Source organism: Balaenoptera borealis (genome assembly GCF_965194805.1).
Source record: "Balaenoptera borealis genome assembly, chromosome: 7".
NCBI classification, from domain to species: Eukaryota; Metazoa; Chordata; class Mammalia; order Artiodactyla; family Balaenopteridae; genus Balaenoptera; species Balaenoptera borealis.
Window position 1 is genome coordinate 78,559,570 of NC_138864.1, and position 24,987 is coordinate 78,584,556.

Sequence of the window (24,987 nt, forward strand, 5' to 3'; positions counted from 1 at the left end):
ATTGGTAATAAACTAAATAGCACATTATAAAGGAAATAATCTAATAATATATTATAATAATAATATTATAATAAGGAGAAATTAGACTCTCCCTTAATCTATTGTGGAGAAATTGTGCAAAGAAAGTGTTGCTGTTAAGATAATAACCTAAGGAAGAAGTGTTATTACTATAGATTGAGAGTTATAGCCATAATATAGGTAATATAATATTTCAAATCCTCTTGGGCTTTATTGTTCATTAAATATATATTCTTAAAGCTTTCTTGCAAAATGGAAAATTTCTAATTTTCCCATTGATCATAATTTTGGAATGTGTTTCTACTGAAAATAGTTAAGATCCAACATTTTATTTTATACATAAATTTAGATTCTTAATATTTAAATGTTAGTATGTTGTCTATATGCATTTTATTAATCAAACTAATATTTGCAGAGTTCACCACACAGTATTTATTCATTTGTATCATTGGAAGGGGATACTCATTCTATGAAACTTATTTAAGCAGCCACTCTAAGTGTACTGCTGTCCTCCATATTTGATACTCACCTTTTAGTGGAATAGATTACATAAACTAATTTGCAATTTGATTATATTAAGTAATTATTTCTACTGATGAATTGATAAGAAACAGGTTTTAAGGGATAGATTATCTGATAAGGATAAAGTAAGGGTATTTTTCTAGTTTTGTTAGACAATTTTTTAAGGCAAATGAATAGAAGCAGGTGTTTAAATCAGGGTACAAAATAATTTATTGTACTTTACCAAATTTATTTTTAAAACTCTGTACTAAGTACAGTTCAAGTGATACTTAACTATCAAGACAACTAAGCCATTACTGAACAGAATAGCAGAGGTTTTTCATCCATATAAAAGATAACTGAGGGACTTCCCTGGTGGCGCAGTGGTTAAGAATCTGCCTGCCAATGCAGGGGACACAGGTTCGAGCCTTGGTCCAGGAAGGTCCCACATGCTGCAGAGCAACTAAGCCCGTGTGCCTTTGCTCTACTACTACTACTACTGAGCCTGTGCTCTAGAGCCCGCGAGCCACAGCTACTGAGCCCACATGCCACAACTACTGAAACTCGCACATCTAGAGTCCGTGCTCCGCAACAAAAGAAGCCACTACAGTGAGAAGCCCGTGCACCGCAACAAAGAGTAGTCCCCGCTCACCTCAACTAGAGAAAGCCTGCGTGCAGCAGCGAAGACCAAACACAGCCCAAAATTAATTAAAAAATAATAATAAAAATAAAAGATAACTGAATATGATGTTTTCCCATTTCCTTACTTTTAGAATTTGATCGTCATGAAATCCAGATATATGAGGAGGTAGCCAAAATGCCTCCCTTCCAGAGAAAGACATTAGTATTGATAGGAGCTCAAGGTGTGGGACGAAGAAGCTTGAAAAACAGGTTCATAGTGTTGAATCCCACTAGATTTGGAACCACAGTGCCATGTAAGTTTTCTGTTTCCTTTACTATTGGAAAGAAGGAGTGGGGGTGGGGCAGATTATTATTATTTTATTCCCAAGTAATTTCTAATTATGCCAATGAAAATGAACAAGCAAATGATACTGAAAAACTTGGCGACTCTACAGCTGTCTTGAAATAGCATTGTGGGCCATGTCAGCTGGCTGCCTGGTGGCAATCGCTTCTCCAAACTCTTCAATCCAGAAGTGTTCGTTAAATGCAAGTATTAAGAGTTGTGGCAAAATCAGCATTAGCTGTGCATTTTCTTGTACATTTGATGTGTATCTGAAAAGTTGTATTTTCATCCAGCAGGGGAAACCTGCTGGATCCTCTGACACTCATGATCTGGCTTGTAGCTTTCAGTCCTGTAAGGTCCTAAACCTGATTTTTGATAGCACATCAAGAGAGATTCCTCTTCCAGAGCAGGCAGCATTAACGAAGGTCACATTTATTTATATACAAAATACAATAATACTGATGGGAAATAATAACCATTAAATGAACCAGACACTCATTTTATGATCTTTGTGTTCTTTCTCTATTTGCACATTTACAAGGAAAGTTAAATAATGTCAGAAGCATGCTTGATGAGAATGGAGTTAGAGCAAGGAGTTAAGTACAAATGTATATTAGTCCTTATAATAAGGCAGTGATATCATTCATTTTGGAGATACATGAGCCTTTACTTGTGGGAACTTACATGCGCTCTCCCCTGAACACAAGCCAGTCTTGCCTTTATAAGTCCCCTTTCTGTGCTTCCATTGCTGACCAAGCCCCCTTTTGATTAACACAGAATTTCTGTAGGTATTTTAATGCCTTTAAGCTTTCCATGTCAAATCTTAGCCTAACATCACTCCATGTCTTTTGGATGAGTTTTAGAGTTTCTCCGCTTTCATCCAGTATGCTTTGACATTTAGTTCTCAGTGAGTAATCTTATTGCTGACATTTTTAGGGGTGTATTGGGGCAATAACCCTGTCATTGTCCTCATGTGCTGTCTGTAATCCCTTCAGGGTAAGACTTTGAGTTCCATTGTAGGCACTGTAAATCAGTAAATCAGACAAATCATAGTTAAGTCATTAACAAAATAAAAATCTCACTGTGATCAAAGTATTTTAAGTATTTTAAAGTATTTTATTTTTCATTTTTATCAAATTAATACATGTAGCATATTTTAATCAAGTAGTTCTCAAAAATATGTTATGAAAAATAACTCCATTTTCCTCTACCCCACCTCTGGCCTAGACCAGAAACAGTCACTTTTCAATCTTTCTGCTATTTATTTTGTTAGTCTTCCATATTTCTTAATAATGTCTTCATTCTGCTATTTCTTGTTCTGTCCAGTGTAGGCCTTACCTACTGACTTCCTGAGTGTCCTCCCAGCATAAAGATAGCTCTAGTTTCAGTTAATTCAGTTTCACTTTCTTGAACAGCCTCTTCCTCTCCCCCAACCCAGCAATTTCTAAAGTTCGTTTTTTTCTTCCCGTCTTTGTCTTATGTGTTCATGCGTATAGTTTTGTATTAAACCAAAGAACCTCTTATTTAGTAAGTCATGCTTTTTTCTTGGAGACCTCTGTCCCACAACCCTCAGTCTTCCTGCTTTAGTGAGGGCTACACACTCTCCACTCTGGCTGCCCCACGTGCACATAGGGATGTTTCCCTTTGTTGCTGTCCTGGGTTGAAGCTATTGTTCCTGGGTCCCATTCTTTTTCTTTCTTGGTTTATTGCCTTGTTTTGCTACGGCACATGCCTTGTAACTTGACAAAAAATGCTATATGGAATGTAATTTCTGCATCTTTGAAGTTGTATATTTTTTTGTCTTCTATTTGATTGATTATCTGAGAATAGAAGGTCTAGATTGTAAAACCCAAAAGATGTTACTCTTTAACCCAGTTTTGTTAAGAAGTCTAATGTCATTCTAATTTTTGTCCTTTCATACATGACCTGATTTTCCTTCAGTCTTTTTATTTTGTTGGTTTTCATTACTTTATAACTGAATAATGATGTGCCTTTGTGTGCATCTATTTTTATTTATTGTGCTGATGATTAGTGAGCTCTTCAGACTAGAGATGCATGTCATTCAATTCTGGGGAATTACTATTTCTTGGATGATTTCTCCCTGTTTTCTCTATTCACTTTTTTCTAGAATTTCTATTAGCTGGATGTTGAACATCCTGGATTCATCTCCTCAGTCTCTTACTTTTTTAAATCATGTTGTCCAACCCTTTATCTTTTTATTCTACTCTTTAAAAGATTACCTTGAGTTCTTTATCTTCTATCTCATCAATGTTTTATCATAAGTAGTCATATTTTTCATTTTAGGATTATTTTGTTTCCTGTTTTTTCCCACAGCATCATCTGTTTGTGGGAGCTATCTCTTCTGTATTTCTAAGAATATTAAGTAGTGAGTGTAATTTTTTTTTTTTTTCTATAGGATGATAAAAAGGTTCTGGAGATGAATAGTGGTGATGGTTGCACAACAGTGTTACTGTACTTAATGCCACTGAATTGTGCACTTAATAATGGTTAAAATGATAAATTTTATGTTATGTATATCTTATCATGATTAAAAAACAGTAAAAAAATTAATTGTGTTAGCTTCTTAATATTCCAGCATATAAGTACACCATGCTTTACTGTTATCACCCATTTATATGGTTTGGGTGGCTTTTTTGTTATAAATAAAGAGATCATAAAATGTGTATACATAAATCTCAGATGTAAAATTATTAGACCAAAGGATGTATAGAGAGATTTATAAATATAGAAGTATTAAATATATTTATTTCAACTTCTTGATTTCTTCATGCCAAATTAATTTCCAGAAGATGTACTATTTTACCTTTCAAGACTTATTTTTAGTAAAGATTCAAGTCTGAATTTTTATATAGAAATATTTATGTATATCCATACCTTGTCAAGTATCACGTCTTCATATAATGTAGGTGTGTTTTACTTTTCTTTAAATCATTCATGTTTATATAGTGTTTAGTTTGTTTGTTTTAAGCCTCAGAATCAACACACACACAAAAAATACTGATGAAGTGTGACAAGTTTGCCTAATTTTTGATACACAGTCTTGTGCTACACATTGTCTGGTGGGCTGGTTGGGGAAGTCTCATAGGGAAGGAAGTAAATGCTGGTGTTGGATTAAATTGACTTAGTCTTCTCTTTATATTGTGAAATGGTCCTAAAATAAAATATAAAAAATTATTAATCCAGGTGGACAAGCTACCTTATGAATCATGTTTTCCCTTTAATACATCTTGGGATAGTTAACAAATAAAATGTTACTTTGTTGATTATTTCCTGACTATTTGAAGAGCTACTAAAGATTAGAATTTTGCCTATCAATCACAAAACTTAAATTCTAAGCAATCACATTACTTAGTTGCTTAGCATATAAGCCTAAGGAATCAGCTGTAGTCAATCCACCCTGCTCTAATTTCTCTGTTCTAGAAATGGAAAGGGGCTTAATTATGTGCCAATGTAGATTTCTTTTTTGAGTCTTCACTAGAGAATGGTATTTTCCTTAAAATTCACTTGTAAACTAAAAACATTTCACCAAGAATTTAAGATTCCCTCCACATGTTGGAGGTAGTGTTGGGGGGCAGTGTGTGTGCCTGTACATATTTATTTCAAGCAGCACGTTCCCATGTATGGTTTCACTGTAGTGCGTCCCCAAAAGTCGTACTCTTCTAAAATTATCTTCACAGATATTAAGCCAAGTCCTAGTATGTATGTATTTGGGGAGTTTAAAATTGCCTTAGGAGTTTTATCATACCACCTTTGGTGAATAATCCCAGAAACCTTAGAGATCACACATTTTTGAATATGGAAAGCCATCATAGCATCTTGAAGCTCTTTAAGTGACTTTATAAATCTCTCCACAGTGGTCTGGAATGAGCCAGAAAACAGCAGGGGAAAAAGGGAATCCTCTTGTACATAATAATCTTATTTGTGAATTAGACCCTTATTATTGAGCTTGAACTTAAAGTTTTTTTCTTATAAAAGTTTTCTTGATGTGTTGTGCTTATTTCAAATAGTCAGAATTCTGTCAATTTTTCATCTGATTACTTTGTAACTTTAATTGCATGTGGCTAATGATTTTGTCACATATTCTGCATGTATAAGTACTTGATTAATAGAAGTAGAATACTGTTTTATATCTGATCTAGGCAAACTCAGATTAAGGCTAAACTTGAAAATAACACACACACATACACAAATTACTTTTCTTCCTAGGGAGTGCTAGCAAGTTGGCAGAGAATACCTAACTCTGCACCTCTGCAACAGTTTGAAAAGTGATAATCGTCCATTCCTAGCACGGCCAAGTTGCAAAGGAGTTGTATGTCTCTAAAATACCTGACAAAAGGATGTTTTAAGTTTTTGACTTGGTCTCTTCTCTCTCATTCTCTCAGAATACTTCAGGTCAGAGTAGAGCAAGTTACTAGACCATAATAACATCCAGGTGGCTAGATCCACCGAGGTGCAAAACAAAACAATTAGCATTTGGGAATGTTAATTAGAAGGAAGCTAGAAGAAAAGTTTGGTGCTGGGGCAAGATAAAGGATAGATAATTTATGGGTAAAACTACACTTCAGAAAATTGATAATACCAACTAAGAATAGAATTTTGCTCATCTGTTGGACACTCAATTAGGAAATGTTCAAAGAAGTGTGAAGAAAGGCTGTAATTGATATTCCTTAAGGAGAAGGGGAGTGCTGGTCAGCTGGAAAAGATGTTCACTTGCAATATACCTCACACTTATTAGCTCTCACCATAGTTAAGAATTTAACTTTGGGGCTCTGCTTCTAGGTAAATATATTTTGAGTTTCAATCTGACTTTATAAAGCACATTTTTTGGATATAAATTGTATATTGGAGACTACCTCTTAAAACATTCCTGATCAGGGGTCAGCAAACATTTTTATTCAAGGGCCACATATAGTAAATACTTTAGGCTTTACAGGCCATCTAGTCTGGGTCACAACTATTCTGCCATTGTAAAACGAATGAAACCATAGGCGATAAAATGAATGAACATGGCTGTGGTCCATAAAACTTTATTTACAAAAATAGGAAGCAGGCCAGATTTGGTCATAGGCCATAGTTTGCCAACCCCTGCACTAAATCGAAAAGACTTAGGCTACCCTGTGCATTTTAGTTTGTTTTTTAATACCCTGCACTGTCTCTGTACAAATTCTCAACGCTATTTTATTTAGTTACTTCACGGAAACCAAGGGAAGATGAAAAAGATGGCCAGGCATATAAATTTGTGTCACGATCTGAGATGGAAGCAGATATTAAAGCTGGAAAATATTTGGAACATGGGGAATATGAAGGAAATCTCTACGGAACCAAGATTGACTCTATTCTTGAAGTTGTCCAAACTGGACGAACTTGCATTTTGGACGTCAACCCACAAGTAAGCTGCATGATTCCAAAGCTATTTCTTAAGTTTTATTTCCTGTGGAGTTTTTGTTTCTTCTTCAGATTATGAGGGTGGCTCTTTCCCTCTATTACCTGTGACGATAGAGAACCTTATTATGCATCAACAACTAGTTAAATAAATCTCTGATCTATTAGCCAACAGAGGCATGGATAGCTATAGAAGCTTGATAGAAGTTTAGTATTTATTTACTTGCTTAAGTAATATATAAATGCATGTGTTAGGAAATGTTAAATTTAAAATTTGAACAAGGCTGAAACATAAGGAATAAAAATTAAAGTCACCCACGCACTCACCATTCATTTCATTCTCATTCCATGTCTCCCTTATTGACCCCTTCTCACCATTCTACACTCAACCCGATGGGTTTTCTATTTTTGTGGTTGTTTCTCTTATATATAAATGGAAAAATTCTATACAGATTCTTTAACCTTTTTTCATTAAACAGTATTTCTTGAAGATCTTTTCATGTTAGGTACTGTAGAGCTTTTTTTGTTCTTTGTAATTGCTGCATGGTATTTCATAGTGCAGATATATATTTATTTATATAACCACTCTCCAGTTAATGGACACTGAAATTATTTCTGCTTTTTCAATATTAACAGAATTCTACAATTAACATGGAAAGCATTTACATCATTCTTGATGATTAGGGGATCATTAAGTTTAATACTTTCCTTTGTTCAAGGGTACCAAAAAGTAGTGAGATTGAGGTCAGAACAAAATTTAATGGATCACCATTTTAGGAAAGTACTGTATGGAATCAAAAGGATAGAAGGGAGGGGGGGCAGATAGCAAGTATTAAATTATGTCCTTTATCTTGAGGAAGAGGGCAGATGGACTTTGATTATTTAGTATAAACTAAAGGGTAACATAATTCAAATTCTAATCCTGTATAAATTGGTTTGTAATTGTTCTTCTACACAGGCTCTGAAAGTGCTGAGGACATCCGAGTTCATGCCCTATGTTGTGTTTATTGCTGCTCCTGAACTAGAGACGTTACGTGCCATGCACAAGGCTGTAGTGGATGCTGGTATCACTACCAAGCTTCTGACGGTAAGCAGTTCTTTTCAGGCTAACAGTACTATTTTCCTCCTAAAACTTTTCCTTTTTCTTTTGGGCATGTTTAATTCTATCCATATTTATGAAATAAACACACTGTATAAGGTATTGGAGAATAAAAATTTGTTCCCTAGATGTAGTTAGGATTTGGAACAGTATTGCTTTTACTTAGAAACCATTGTTCACTCTATTTTAAAACAAAAGTTTACTCCCCCTATGTAAATGAAATGGACCAATGTTAAAAAGTGCATATTAATCTAACTCCCTCATTTTACTAATGTGGAAACTGGTCCCCAAGACCAAAAACAAGTATGTTCATCATAAGGTTTACTATTGGTAGACTTAGGTGTTCTGACTTTTAGTTGTTACATGTCTTTTTCTCTTGTTCTTCCTCTCTTTTCTCATGTTATGGAAAATTTTAAATATGTACAAAAGAGGGAAGAAATGAACTCCTAAGTACCCATCACTTAGCTTCAATAACACATGGCCATTTTTGTTTCATTTAGACCTCGCTTCACTTCCTCCCTTACCATGAATTATTTTGAAGCAAATCTTTGATATCATATCAACCATAAGTACTTTAGTATTTATCTCTAAAAGATAGACTTTTTGGACATAACCATAATACCATTAGCACATCAAACATTAGGAAGAGCAACTTCTTCTCAATATCATCAATATACAGTCTGTATTTGAATTTCCTCAGTATTTATCATTTTTTTTTTGACAGTTTGTTCAAATCAGGATCCAAGCAAGATTAACATGTTGCATTTACCTGATGTCTTCTAAATCTCTTTTTTTCCCCCAGCTTGAGGTATAATTGATATACAATAAACTGTACATGTTGAAAGTATACAACTTGATAAGCTTGGGCATATGTATACACCCATGAAGCTATTGCAGTCAAGATAACAGGCATGTCCCTCATCTTCGTAAGTTTCCTTGTGCCCCTTCAGAGTCCCTCCCTCGTTCTTCTACCTCTTCCACACTATAGGTGATAAGCCTTGAGATCAGGTGGTTTTAATCCTCTTTGTTCTTTTTCAGGTTGCTCCATGTCTCTACTGAACTTTATGAATATCTGAAATATAGTTATCAATGTTTTTATATCACTGTCTACGAATTCTAACATTTGCATCACTTCTGGATTGGTTTTGACTGAATGACTTTGCTCCTCATTATGGGTCTTATTTTCTTGCTTCTTTGCAATCCTGGTAATTTTTTATTGGATGCCAGACATAGTGAGCTTTGTCCTGGGATGCAGTTACGTGGAAACAGTTTGTTCCTTTCAGATCTTGCTTAAAAAATTTGTTAGGTAGAACCAGAGCAGTTCTCATTCTAGGGGCAATTATTCTTCAGTACTGAGGCAAGACCCATTTGAGCACTCTCCCAGATGGCCCATGCGACATGAGGTTTTCTGTTCTGCCTGGTGGGCATCGGTACTATTCCTGGCTCAGAAAGAATACCTCTCATCCTTTCTGGTGGTTCTTTGGCGACCCTGGGTAGTGGTAATGTGCACAGATTGGTATTCAGCTGAATGCTGGAGGGGGACCTTTGCAAATCTTCAGAGTTCTCTCTCCATACTGCTATTCTAGCCAGTATTCTGTCCTGCAAACTCCTGCTACCTTGTTCTCCCTGGGCTCTCAGCTCTGTCCCAACTTAGAATCCAGTAGTGTCCTCCTGGGCTCCACCTCACTGTGTAACAGCCTGGAAACTCTTTCAAGCCAGTAACCTGGGGTAATCATAGGGCTCACCTCATTTGTTTCCTGTCTCTCTGGAACCCCTGTCTTCCATTACCTGATGTACACAGTGTCTTAAAAAGTGTTGTTCCATACATTTGGTCTGTCTTGGTTGTCAGGCAGGAGTGTTAGTCTGATATCTGTTATTGCATATTAGCTGGAAGCAGACCTCTCCCTTTAGACTGTTTTAATCTGTAAGTCTTCACTGCCTCCCTCCCCTCTCTTTTAACCTTCTAACTTAGTTGTTTAAAAAAACTGGGTCATAGAAAAAAATGGGACCTGATCTGTAAAGTTCTCAGTAGCTCTTAACCTAATGATTTTAGCAATTTTTATTGATCTTTGCCTGGCTCAGTTAATTTTTTAGGAATTGTGAAGTGGTGGTATTCCAAGTTTGTGATTTGTTCTGCATTTATAAACTAGAATTCTTCTAAATAACTTTTCCTTATCAACTAGTTGATGACTCTGAAGTAGAGTATATATAGGAAAGTCAGAACATAATGCTTGATACTTCCCCTTTAAGGGTCAGTTTTCAGAATAATGGGTTTGTTCCATAACAGTCTCCAGAGGCGACAGGTGACCAAATAAGGTTTGTGGTTTTTTTAGTTTCATCATGAGCACATGGATTTAAACTTACTTGATGTGTTTTACTCTTTTGCAATTATTATTCTTATTGATGTTCAAATCGCCCCATCTTTGACCAACAGGGGCTTATTTAAGTTGGCCCTTGAGACCTATTTCATGAGCCTAATCGTCTCAGATAGCTTCCTTGCTACATGACAAATGCTCTAGGCTCATCTTGTACATTTTCTATTCCAGGCCAGGAATCAGTTACTTCTCCAAGAAGCTCTGGTTCCTTTTAGAGTAAATGGTATTTTAGGACCGTAATACTAGGGGTGCACGTTGTCCCAAGATTGATCATTGTTTCTAGCTAAATGTACCTTTTAGGCAGACAGAACTAGTTTGGTTATATGCTTTTCTGTTTGTATGTTTGAAGGAAACTATATCATGAACATATATTGATACTTCCCAATCAAATTCAGGATTACAGGGTTTTATTTAACCTCTTTCATATATATAACTCCATTCTCCTAGGCTGAGTATCCCAGTTCTCAAAAACACTGGGACTGTTAGAATATAGCACATAATTGCTCATTTGATTTATCTCACAGTACACACACAACAGTCTGAAAATAAGTGTACAAATACTACCAGGTATGATTACTGTGAACTGTCTCTTTCTCCTTTATCCTTAGGGTTTATCCCACTAAGTATATACAGTCAAATCAAATCGCTATGTTTTAAAGTCACTTGGAATACTCTCTCTCTGTGTACTTAGGTCAACTATTACTCTCTGATGTTTAAATTGTCCTGTCTTCAGCTAAGAGGAGCCTATTCATCTTGTTTTCTGAGTCTTTTTAACACAACCCCATAAACTCTGATGTGCTTCCTGGTATGACGAGCTGCTCCAGGTTATCCTTACACATTTCTCGGCCCAGATCTGGAACCAGCCTTCCAAAAGCCCTGGTTCCTTTTAGTGGGAAATGGTATTTAGAGATAATATAGATGCTAAAGGTGTGCATTCAACTTAGTTTGTCATTGTTTCTAGGTCTTCTCAGTGGCCAGATGAATGAAATATATTTTCCCCTTTTGGAAAATATACATCATTAATTCAGTTTGATAGTTCCAACTCACATTTTACATTTTTACTTAACTTCTTGGACTATGTTTATCTATTTTTCCTCCTATGCTGAAAGTCTTGGTTGCTGATGACATTAACATAATTTCTGACTTTACATGTATAAACTAAGTACATACTATATATATAATTTCTGAGTAACAATATTAACAATATGATTATTGAAAAGTTTTAAGTTTCAGACTTAAACTTTTTTTAAAAAATTGTTCTTATGATATATCCCTTAAGTATTAAATTATTTTAAAGTCGCTAAAATAATTCTTTTCTGTGGTTAAGGCATCAACTTGAAACACAGATTTGTTTCATTTTGCTTTTGCTTTTTAGGTATTGCTCTTTTTTTTAATTTGAATTTGATTTTGTTGTAATATAATTCTATACATTTTCATAGTTCCAAAGTAAATCTTAAAAACAAACAAACAAAAATCTAGCTTTTCCCTATCCTCTCTACTCTATTACCTCCTACCCACATAGGTAGTCATTTTTACAATTTTTTTTTTAATATAAGCAAGTATGTATGTGTATCCTCCCTCCCCCATTTCTTACATAAAAGGTAGCTTATTACATACAATAGTCTGCCTGCGTTTTTCACTTACTAATATATTCTGGAGATCATTCTAGAGCCATACATAGAGATTTTTTAATTCATTTTTCCATCTATATGGTATACTCCATTATTGTTACAGGATTGTTATTGTCAAAAAAGAACTTTTTTTTTTTTTTTAACAAGACAAGTTTCTAATGACTGTACTAGGTAAGATTTGTTTACAGGTTGAATTGTGGCCTGTTTTTACATCTATAATAAAAGATATTTTAGTTGTTTCAAATTGATTTCGAAATCTTAGTGAAAATATTAACTATAGTACTAGTATCCCTCAGGCTTACTTGGGAACCCATTTCTCTCTATATACTTTCCTTTAGGTGTTTTCACCAAATCCATTAACTTACATATCATTGTTATGCTGATGATTCCTAATTTATATATAGATAACCCAGACCTCAGAGCTCCAACTTATATAACCATTACCTACTTAATGTTACATCTGCACTTGGATGTCTCACAGACATCTTAAACGTAACATGTACAAACAAAGTAGAATGTTTTGTTTCCCCTCACCAATATCGTGTTTTTCACACTCCCACCCCCTCAACTCTGCATCTTCTGCAACCACCCATTTATTCAAGCTAGAAACTCGAGCTATTTTTGATTCATTCATATTCCTCACTTTTCATATCCAGCCCATCAGTTAATCCTGATGATTTTATCACCAAAATATATTTCTAGTCTGGTGTCATTTCCATCTCCTCTGCCACCATCATAATCCAGAGATGTCTTTCCATTGCATCTAGGTCCTCCATGACCTAGCCTGGGCTATCTCAACTTATTACCCACCCTCCCTAAGCCTCCATCCATCTTGGTCTTTCAGTATCTGAAACACATCAGGGCCATTTTCCTCCTGAACTTTACATTGCTATTTCCTCTGCCTGGAATGGTCTTTCTCCCACTATAGTTCTCAGTTTAAATGTCATTTACTCAGTTTAAATATTTATTCATTTGTAGAGTCTTTGTAAGCACTCTATCTAAAGTAGATCTCTTAAAGTTCTTTGTTCCTGGTTATTACAGCTTGCAGTTTTTTGTTTATTTGCCCTTTATTTGTCTCCTCCACTGGAGGGTAGGAGCCCATTCTCTCTTATTCATTTTTATATCCACAAATTATGAAACATAGTAGACGCTTTAATAGGAACTCAGTAAGTATTTGAAGAACATGTAGAAGCATTATGAAATTTCAAAACACTTGCAATTTAATGAAAAGCTTTACTTGCTCATGCAAAACCTATTACTTATTTATTCCCCCACATTGTTCCAAAATGACTAGAAATATTTTATGAAATATAAACAGTACTAGCTAAAAAAATAGATAAAAGTGTGTGTGTGTGTTGTTGGGTGTGGGGAGCATGGACAGGCAGCCTTCAAAATACATTACTGAGATTCTTTTTCTTACAGAAAGGCAGCAAATTTGGCTTTGAGCTTAACAGCCGCTGCAGATTGGGTTCCATGAGTTACAGAATCCATACGATAAAAATATTTTGAAAAGGGTGATGCCGTTGGGCTAGAGACCAGTCACCTACAAGAATTCTTTTATTACTTTGGATTTCACCCCAAGATATTGTCAGCAGTCTTTTAATCAGGAATCTTACCTTAGTATCAGTGAAACAGAAGACACAGAATACTCATAAATTCAAACACGAGTGCCAGCTGGAAAGACTAGGATAGGAACAGATGGTAATGTCTTTTTTAACAATCTATATAGATTAGATTTTGAGGATTAGTATCAGAATCACAACAAACAAATATCCAACCTACTTATTTCACTTTGAGTTGGTTTTGAGCCATTAAATATACATTATGTAAACTTTTCCTTTTAAAACTCTTTGACAGGACTCTGACTTGAAGAAAACAGTGGATGAAAGTGCACGGATTCAGAGAGCATACAACCACTATTTTGATCTGATCATTGTAAATGACAATCTAGACAAAGCCTTTGAGAAACTACAAACTGCCATAGAGAAACTGAGAATGGAGCCACAGTGGGTCCCAATCAGCTGGGTTTACTGATGATTCAGTAAGGTCCACAATTAAAATAAAACTTTCAAAAAGTGACTGCAACAAATCAACCTTCTACTGAGAAAATACATGCACAGATAGAAGATATCTGCCAAGTCCAGGCATTTTTATTGTGTAGATTGAAGTACCAGTACACTATTCTGGATTTTTATAGAAAATGTGGTTGGGAAGGTGTACTAATATATAATTTATCTTAATTTTTCTAACTTTTTATGGATAATCTTTCTATTCATATCACATAAAGAAATGCGTTGAAGCATTTTGTATATGTTTTGATTTAGTACCCTTGCCTTTTTCATCAAAGGAATTTTCAAATCATTCACTCTAACATTGGTCTCACATTTTCACTGTGATAATGAATACTTGAAATAGTTTTGTAAAGCTGTCATTTAGTTCAGTATTTAGTGAAGGGTCAGCTACTCTTATTAGAAAATAATGGTTTATTGGCCTTCTTTCCTAATATGTATAATTTCTTACAGAAGCAGAATTTTAATGTCAGTGCTACAGCTAGTCTACTACCATCCAATACTGACATCAGAAGTCTGCTCAATGCTACATAGTTTCATTATTACAGAGATGTATGGCTATCCACTTTAATTTACGCAGCTATATTAGTTTTTTCCCTTCATTCTCTCTCTTGTGAAAAAATGAAGAGCAATACTTTGCACTCTCATTTATTGCAGTGACGGGCTGATGCTTCGTTAACATGTACACAGCAAGCAAGGCCGTGCCGGCTGAGAGAGTGCCTTATCCTGCAAAACCTTACAGCAAAATGACTCTGAAAGTTGATTTATTTGTACATGTAAAAGTTTAACTGACAAAAATGAACGTATTGCTTTATACAGTTTTTTTATTAGGATATGGTCAGCAAATGTATCACGCCTCTGAAAATTTCTGTGACGCTGAAAAATGCCTCCAAGTTTGCAATTGGGGGGTGTTGTGAACAATCAGTGTGCTTTTGAAGTGTGATGTGATCATTAGGGTATTTTTTCGGTTTGTTATGTTGTGAAGCAAATCCATTGAACAGTTTATGAAATTTGGAAATAACTGTCAGCTGTTTTATCTCAATACAATATATACATTATATAATATGTACATTGTATGTATTATATAATATATATTAAATAATGTATTATATATATTTTTTACATTTCTGTTAGGAAATGTACTTTTTTGTTTAATGATTAGGAAAACAGTTCTCCATCTTTAGATGCATTAACATATACAAATTTCCAAAATTAATCTCAGTTAGTATATTCTTCTAGGATTCTTAGATGGTATAAATTCTTCCTAAAACATATTCAGAGATGCAGGTCATCATTAAACTAAGTTAGCCATATTTTATATTGCTGCTAGCTTTTCACATAAACAGTGTTCACACTTAAAGGGTGAGGTGCTTAAATACTGGTGGTCATCTTTGTCTGGTGTTAGGCACCAGTCACCTGGCTGCTGAATTTGTTTTCCCCTCACCAAAGCTGTCACACGTAATGCAGCCGGGAGGACTCAGAGGGAAGAGAAAATACCTGGCATTAAGCAGCATGCACACACTGTTCTTCACAATGAGACCGAACACCCAAGTTGCTATATGGTTAAGATTGGAAATCCATAGGTGTTTTTTTTAATCCAGCATTTCATATCCAGAACACAAGTTCATGTTCTTTGTCCTAGGATAGGAAATTGGTGGCAGAATGGATCACACCCTTTTAATAACTTTGGTAACTTTTAAACCACATATATTTACATCAAATTCTTGGCTTCTCAAAGCAACATGAATCAAAGCACAGTGTCGAGATGATGTCCCATGACTTAGTGTCTCAACACACTGTAAGCTTTAAGAGAAATTTTATTTCCACATTCTCAGGAAATGTGCTGTCTTCTGCGGTGTGCCTTCATGCTGCTGCGTGGAGCCTCTTTGGAATCATGGTAGCAGCTCAAGAAGTTTATACACAAAATATTTTACCCATCTGACACAATAGAGATGATTTTTACATCATATATATCTTAAGCCTTATCATATGGTATAAAATGCACATTATTTAGAAAACAGTCTACACTTAAAGGAATTATTTCTATTATAAATGGTATTCATGACTATCTACTTAGTTAACATGAGATTCCTCCTAATATAAAATGGAACAGTGCAGTTGATTTCATTTCAGTCTAGACGCCAGAGATGAAGAGAATAAATTTAGAAAAGGTCGTTTATCTCAGTAAAGAGTCATTGAACTTGAAACTCAAGTCCCATCTGGGTCTGCAGGAACCAGCAGAGCTCTGCTGGGGCAAGGAGTCCCAGAGGCCCTGGGATTCTCCCGAGGCAATGAGAGTATAGTTGTGATCAACGAAATGTGAGCTTCTCTTGTAGGAAAGGTCTAAGATAATTAGCTTTACTAAAGAGAAAATAGTTTAAAGTGATGTTGAACAATTGGTAATAGTTAAAATATACATGCACGTGCATATGCTTTTGGGAAACAATGTGCCAGTACACTAATGCACCTGAGGATTCCTTGTGGACAGGTGAGTATCCACATTCAGCATTCAGGGCATGACTATTTATATACAGCTAAATATTATATATATTTTTTATTTTTAAATATACAAATACCCCATATCCATAGAGTTGATGTCCCTGGATAAATCATTTAACTGTTAAGTAGTAGAATATATGTGATGCACTCAAGTAGAATTTTACTTTTATTACAGCCATGCCTCGATTATGCAGTCTCAATTTCTGTTTGATATTTGGATAGTATCAAATAAAGTACTATCCAGTACATCAGAACTTTGTTTACTTTTGCCAAGTCTAACCATACCATTGCTGAAGATAGCTTTCTAAAGTAGAAATCGTATCATAAACCCAGTACAGCAATAGTAGCCTGAACCCTAGATTCTAGAATCTAGTAAATTTAATATAATAGCTTATAAGGACAAGTTTTCTTTAAAAGAGCAAATTGGATATTAACACAAATTTAGAAAATAATGCAAATTAGCAATAAAATATGTTAGTGTAGCATTATAGACTGGCCAGATACTAACTGCTTTGACCGTAATATCCCAGTGACAGTAGAGGATGATTGTTGCTTTAAAGATTCATTTAAATTTGTATTTATTTTAATGGATAACAGTAAGTGTCATGATCCAGTTAATTGGGGTTGATTTTTATGATAGATAGCCATGGAGTTAGGTACAAGTATTTTAAATTTGTAAACACTGAACATAAAAGTTTTGCAAATTGGTCAAAATAATGATCTACTTAACATTGTACTTACACGGCTTCTGAAACAACACCCCGTTTTCCAGAAATCACAGGCTAGGGAGCCAATAATTTTATAGTAATGAATCTTTATACTAAAAATGGAAAAACCAATCCTGAAGTTTTATGTATATAGATAGCAGGTCATTCTTTAAATGTTTGAGTCACCATATATAATATATATATATTTTATATATATATATTATATATATATATTATATATATATATTATATATATATATATTATATATATATATATACACACACACACACATAGCTATGTGTATAATATGTAAAATTCTCCCAAGATACATGAATAGTAAAATTAAATCTGTTCACCCATGTAATTATAACTAGTGCTCTTACATTTTTAATTACTCCCAATTCTTAGACATTATGAAACTTTTTTCACATTGTTTTCATAGGTTCTGTTTTACCTTGAGGCAGATACTAATCCCCTTTCTGAAAAATATATTTGGAATTAAGCTCAGAAAATTATTATAACTTAGTTTCCTTAGGGAAGAAGGATAGAGTCCTAGATGGAAGCCTCTTGGGAAATACTTATTTAAACCTTCAAATGAGTTTGTGATATGGTTCAGGCTTAGAGATTATGGTACCTGCCCTCCTCTTGTTTCATTGGATTTGTTGTGAGAATTCATGTAATAACATCTGTAATGGATTTGGAGTTCTTGGGAGAAATTCAGAATTTTAAATAATAGGGTTATTGTATATAGTACAAGTTAATATTATTCACAAACTTTTAAGAATACAGTCGACTAATAGTTCATGAGTTTTTACGTATACATTGTGTATCTGCAGAAGATGACAATTATGTAATTTTTTTAAGGTAAGATTATTTTTTAACTGCATTTTTGTTAGCTTCAAGTTTTATTCATTTTTAATATTTCCCATAATTTATCATGTTACTTTGTGTGTTCCTGGAATGATTTAATGCACAGAATCAAAAATGAGTCCTTAAAAACACTAGAAAGTGAAGGAATGATGATATCTCATTTCTAAGGTAAGAATTTAAAAGCATGGTTTGCACTACTTCTGCAATACACTGTACTGCTTTCTTTAAAATAGTCTCTCTTTTGATAAAAATAGAGCTAGTGTACTTCTGCTGGCTGAGATCCTAATTCTGACTCCTGACCATGTGGCCTTTGATAAAATTTATATCTCCCTTTAGTTTTAACATTACACTTGTTAAATAAGGCTAACTTAATATTTGTCTTCACCTTAAATTACAAGAAGTAATTTATAACTCTGATGTGGTAAATGCTAAATTGGAAAATCCTTATTAAGCTACTTGATCTGTTTATTCACTCACCCTGAGGTTGCTTATCTTTTAGTTCTTTTAAAATGTACCTCTTTTGGAGGTAACACAGTGATTGGTGCACACCATTCAGAAATTCTACCTTCAGTTTTAAAACAGCTCTGAGGATGCATTGATAGTTCCAGCCTAGAAGAGGATGTGTTCTGCTCTCTTAGTGGTCCTGGTCAGGAGGTCTTGAGTTCAGAATCCTACTCTAAGTCCAAACCTTTAGCAAATCCTTGCGACCTTGACCACTCACAAGTCAAACAAAATTTAAGTAGGCAATCCACAATTTAAGTAAGCATCCGAAGACACTCTGATGTTTGCCCCTTAAAGCTGCCCTACCTTATGCCTGAAGTTTATCACTGCAGCCCTATTGTTTAGTGTAAGTTTAAAAGGCATCTGTTTCTTTAAGAGGGGAAACACATTCAGTTAGGTCCAGTTAGGGGACCTTGAATCCAACATGAATGCATTTTAGGAGTGTTCTCTAATTGCTTCAGGGCCATTGGCTGATACTGTAGTGCTATGATAAATCTGACTTGCCTCCACATGCCAAAGTCGGTCAGAAGTGACAATTTTTTTTTTCCCTACCAGCTTTTACTGTTTTCTAATCTCCAGCACAAACTGAATGAACACATCTACAGGTAATGTAAATGTCACTTACAACTTGACAGATTAAATTCCTCAATGCTTGCAAACTTGTCTTGAGTCCCATTGAACAGGTATTGTCACTACCACAGAGTAGAAGCCAAAAGGTCTTATTTTAAAAGTTGGAGATAGATGTCTTTACTGCACTTCAGCAACAGCATGCCAGGGGTAGAAACATACAAATATGACAAGCCATGCCTGAAATTTGACCTTCCTCACATCAGTCCAGGTGGCCTGGGAGCTTGGAGGACGAGGGAAACTCCTCTGCTATGTATTACTAACCCAGAAGTCATTACCAGTTAAAATGTGTGGTTCTCATCTTACTCTTAAATAGGAGAGGCAGGCAGTGGTATGAGTAACCTTACTTTGGAGACATAAACCTTGTTCTGGTAAACATGGTCCAACTGAGAGATGCCTTAGTCTTTTCAGTAAAACCTGATTTGAGGAATAGCTGATCTCCATCTGTAACTGAAATACAAGATACATATTTCCTTTGGCTGTGTGTCCACTTTAAAAAACAGCTGCTGACTGCTGTTTTTTCAGTAACATTGATTTTTAAGAAAGTGGTGTCTTGGATTTTGCTATAGAAGAATGAGCACTGGGGTTCAGCAGCTGGTATAATTTCCACGTTATGTTAGCTCTGTTAGAGCCCATGATGAGAATTTGATGTGAAGACTTTGAGGGACTTTTTTTCCATCTCTCTTGGTATATATTTATTTTGAACACATATGCATGCTCCTTTTAACCTCTGGTCTTTGAAATGATTGTAGAAGAGACCTTTTTTGTTTTTGTTTGTTTTTTAATGGAGGGCAAAATGCTTGTTAGCAACCAAAAAATCAAAGCTGAACAAGCTGCCAAAGTAAGTTTCTGGTGAAAAAGTTTAAAAGTAAAATTAATTGCTACTGCTTTCCAAGTAACTGTATTACTAGTTCCTGTATAAAAGAAACATTATTGCTGTCCTTGTATAAATAAAATTTTCCTGCAGTACAGTTAAGTATTGATTTCTCAGAAACTGTCCCTATAATTTTTTTTCACATATTTCCATATGTTGTCCAAAATGAAAGTTACTGAAATGTCCAATCTGTGAGATTGCATACTCCTGGTAAAATATTTTTGTATATGTAAAGAAATAAATATTTAATATTGGGAAAATGTAGTGTTTCATTTATAGGTAGAACTAAGGCTTGGAGATAATAAAATACAGAGAGTATCAGATTAGCTTCACCAATTTCTTTTAAATGCTAATAGTCTTTGTTAAAAGCCTCTAATGTTATTTTAGATTTCCCCACCAAAATAGATCAATTTTTCACCTGCCTCCCTTTTTTCACAAGGAAATCCTAATTATTGTTTCATCTATCCCAGCCCAAAGATTCCGTGGCTTTCAAAGACGACTTCCTCAAGGAAAGATTTCCAGAGACAGGGAAGGTTAAAATACAGGATCAAGAAAAGACCTCTAAGCTTAGATGGCATGGAATACTAGGACCATTTCCCAGCTAGCCAAGAAAGAGAAACCCTGGTGGGAAAGACAATGCCTGCTGTGGCACACACCTCAGCCCTGAAGCCTGCGGTGAGAAAGGGAGGTGGACCCACCAGACTGGCCAAGGGATGGAGGCGTGAATGTGGGTGAGTGCAGGAAGCCTGTTTCCAGAAAAGGTACTTTGGCAACTCTTTCCCAAGCTAGTTTCCAGGTTTCTATACCTCATACTTCAGAAATTGCTAGTCTAGTGTATTTCTGGTATTTCTGAAAGCATTAGTCTTTTAATTGAAGTATAGCTGCTTTACAATATTGTTAGTTTCAAGTGTACAGCATAGTGATTCTGTATTTTTACAAATTATATTCCATTATAGGTTATTACAAGATAATGGGTATAATTCACTATGCCATACAGTAAATCCTCACTGCTTATCTATTTTACATATAGTAGTTTCTATCTGTTAATCTCATATCCCTAATTTGTCCCTCCCCCCTCCCGTCTCCCTTTTAGTAACCACAAGTTTGTTTCCTATGTCTGTGAGCCTGTTTCTGTTTTGTATATACATTCATTGGTATTATTTTTTAGATTCCACATGTAAGTGATACCATATAGCATTTGTCTTTATTTCACTAGGCATAATACTCTCTAGGTCCATCCACATTGTTGCAAATGGCAGTATTTCATTCTTTTTTATAGCTGAGTAATACTCCATTATATATATATATATATATACATCTTTTTTTTTGAATTTGTGAATTTTATTTATTTTTTTTATACAGCAGGTTCTTATTAGTTATCTATTTTATACACATCAGCGTATACATGTCAATCCCAACCTCCCAATTCATCACACCACCACCACCACCCCCCGCTGCTTTCCCTCCTTGGTGTCCATACGTTTGTTCTCTACATCTGTGTCTCTGCAAACCGGTTCATCTGTACCATTTTTCTAGGTTCCACATATATGCGTTAATATACGATATTTGTTTTTCTCTTTCTGACTTACTTCACTCTGTTTGACAGTCTCTAGCTCCATCCACGTCTCAACAAATGACCCAATTTCATTCCTTTTTATGGCTGAATAATATTCCATTGTATATATGTACCACTTCTTCTTTATCCATTTGTCTGTCGATGGGCATTTAGGTTGCTTCCATGACCTGGCTATTGTAAGTAGTGCTGCAATGAACATTGTGTCTTTTTGAGTTATGGTTTTCTCTGGGTATATGCCCAGTAGTGGGATTGCTGGGTCATATGGTAATTCTATTTTTAGTTTTTAAGGAACCTCCATACTGTTCTCCATAGTGGCTGTATCAATTTACATTCCCACCAACAATGCAAGAGGGTTCCTTTTCTCCACACCCTCTCCAGCATTTGTTGTCTGTAGATTTTCGGATGATGGCCATTCTCCCTGGTGTGAGGCACCTCATTCTACCTCGTTGTAGTTTTGATTTGCATTTCTCTAATAATTAGGATGTTGAGCAGCTTTTCATGTGCTTCTTGGCCATCTGTATGTCTTCTTTGGAGAAATGTCTATTTAGGTCTTCTGCCCATTTTTGGATTGGGTTGTTTGTTTCTTTAATATTGAGCTGCATGAGCTGTTGATATATTTTGGAGATTAATCCTTTGTCCGTTGCCTTGTTTGCAAATATTTTCTCCCATTCTGAGGATTGTCTTTCCATCTTGTTTATGGTTTCCTTTGCTTTGCAAAAGCTTTGAAGTTTCATTAGGTCCCATTTGTTTATTTTTGGTTTTATTTCCATTACTCTAGGAGGTGGATCAAAAAAGATCTTGCTGTGATTTATGTCAAAGAGTGTTCTTCCTATGTTTTCCTCTAAGAGTTTTACAGTGTCTGGTCTTACATTTAGGTCTGTAATCCATTTTGAGTTTATTTTTGTGTATGGTGTTAGGGAGTGTTCTAATTTTATTCTTTTACATGTGGCTGTCCAGTTTTCCCAGCACCACTTATTGAAGAGACTGTCTTTTCTCCATTGTATATCCTTGCCTCCTTTGTCATAGATTAGTTGACCATAGGAGCATGGGTTTATTTCTGGGCTTTCTATCCTGTTCCATCGATCTGTGTTTCTGTTTTTGTGCCAGTACCATATTGTCTTGATTACTGTAGCTTCGTAGTATAGTCTGAAGTCAGGGAGTCTGATTCCTCCAGCTCCGTTTTTTTCCCTCAAGACTGCTTTGGCTATTCGGGGTCTTTTGTGTCTCCATACAAATTTTAAGATTTTTTTGTTCTAGTTCTGTAAAAAATGCCACTGGTAATTTGATAGGGATTGCATTGAATCTGTAGATTGCTTTGGGTAGTATAGTCATTTTCACAATATTGATTCTTCCAATCCAAGAACCTGGTATATCTCTCCGTCTGTACACCACATCTTCTTAATGCAGTCATCTGTTGATGGGGACTTGGGTTGCTTCCATGTTCTTCGCTATTGTAAGTAATGATGCTATGAACATTGGGGTGCATGTATCTTTTCAAATTAATGGTTTCATTTTTTCCAGATAGTGGGATTGCTGGATCACGTTAGTTCTATTTTTAGTTTTTGAGGAACCTCCATACGGTTTTCCATAGTGGCTGCAGTGATTTACATTCCCACCAGCAGTATACAAAGGTTCCCTTTTCTCCACATCCTCTCCAACATTTGTTATTGTAGGCTTTTTGATAACAGCCATTCTGACCAGTTTGAGGTGATACTTCATTGTGGGTTTGATTTGCATTTTTCTAATAATTAGCAGTGTTGAGCATCTTTTCATGTGCCTGTTGGCCATCCCTATGTCTTCTTTGGGAAAATATCTATTCAAGTCTTCTGTCCATTTTTTGATTGGATTTTTTTTCTATGATTGAGTTGTATGAGCTGTTTGTATAGTTTGGATATTAACCCCTTGTTGGCAGCCTCATTTGCAAATATTTTCTCCCATTCCATAGGCTGCCTTTTTGTTTTGTCGATGGTTTCATTTGCTGTGCAAAAGCTTTTAAGTTTAACTCGGTCCCATTTGCTTATGTTTGCTTTTATTTCTTTGGCCTTGGGGGACTGATCCAAGAAAATACTGTTATGCTTTATGTCAAAGAGTGTTTCACCTATATTCCAAAAAAAAATAGGTTTTACGTAAAGTCATCCCTTGGTATGCATGGTTGGGCATCCGTGGATTGTATAGTACTGTAGTATCTATTGGAAAAAATCCCCATATAAGTGGACCTGTGCAGTTCAAACTCATGTTGTTCAAGGGTCCAACTGTGTGTGGTTCATTCTTCTATCTTATACTACCTGTCAGTTTTCTATCACTGCAGTAACAAATTACCACAAATTTAGCAGCTTAAAATACAAACTTATTATCTCAGTTCTGTAGGTCTGAAGTCCAACACAAGTCTCACCAGGCTAAAGTGAAGTTGTCTCCCAGGCCCTGCCCTGGCTCTTACCTGCAGGTCTGGAGGAGAATCTGCGTCCAGGCTCTTGCATGTTGTTGGTGGACTCCAGTTCCATGCAGTTGTAGAACCAAAGTCCCCACTTCCTTGCTGGCTGTCTGACCGACTGCTCTCTTGTCCTTGAACTGGCCCCCTCTGTCTTGAGAGCCAGTGACAGCACTGAATTCTTCTCATGCCTCATCTTTCCTGCATTTTCTGTGGCCAAATCCCTTTCTCACTGACCCTTCTGCCTTCTTTCTTTTAAGGCTCCACCCAGATAATCCAGAATAATCTGTCCATCTCAAGGCCCACAACCTAAAAACACCTGTAAAGTCTCCGTTTGCCAGGTTCTAGGGATTTATTAGGTCATGAACACATTTTAGGGGCCATTATCGGGCCACACCACACCAGCTAATCAATCATGTCAGCATTTCTTCCTGTATCCGTTTATGAGACAGAAGTGGTTGTGGAAATATCAGAGTTAAGGTGGTTGTTCTGTTCTAGGAAATACTACTGTATTTACTGTTTTCTACGTATTCTGGGATACTAGAACTTGTTTCCAAATCTAATTATTAAAAGAAGTATGGTTCTGGATCTCAAGCAGTAAATAAACATACATTTAAAATTAATAATATTTAATGATGAGGAAACTAGTTAGTTAGAAGAACCTTTTGAAGGCCCAATCTCACCCTCACTGGCGTCCAGCACTACTTACTACCTCACCCACCAGATCCCAATGGGGGTCTGCTGTAGCAGCATAAGGCTATATCTTTTTTTTTTTTAAACATCTTTATTGGAGTATAATTAATTGCTTTACAATGTTGTGTTAGTTTCTGCTTTATAACAAAGT

The 24,987-nt window shown here is 35.4% G+C and overlaps 2 protein-coding genes across 8 annotated transcripts in view; one reads left to right on the forward strand and one right to left on the reverse strand.

Moving 5' to 3' along the window:
* The window catches only part of PALS2 (protein associated with LIN7 2, MAGUK p55 family member), a 111,445-nt gene extending 96,375 nt beyond the window's left edge, over nt 1–15,070 (forward strand). For all 7 annotated transcript variants that reach the window (XM_082398402.1, XM_082398403.1, XM_082398406.1 and 4 more), the window contains 4 exons: nt 1,293–1,454; nt 6,691–6,893; nt 7,845–7,973; nt 13,849–15,070. In XM_082398402.1, coding sequence (XP_082254528.1) covers nt 1,293–1,454; nt 6,691–6,893; nt 7,845–7,973; nt 13,849–14,025 — 671 coding nt within the window. In that variant the 3' untranslated portion in view covers nt 14,026–15,070. The remainder of the gene's footprint in view (nt 1–1,292; nt 1,455–6,690; nt 6,894–7,844; nt 7,974–13,848) is intronic.
* Nucleotides 7,981–24,987, reverse strand: part of GSDME (gasdermin E) — a 103,886-nt gene continuing 86,879 nt past the window's right edge. Inside the window, exon 11 of the mRNA XM_082398459.1 lies at nt 7,981–13,674. The gene's annotated coding sequence lies outside the window, so the exon portion shown is untranslated. The remainder of the gene's footprint in view (nt 13,675–24,987) is intronic.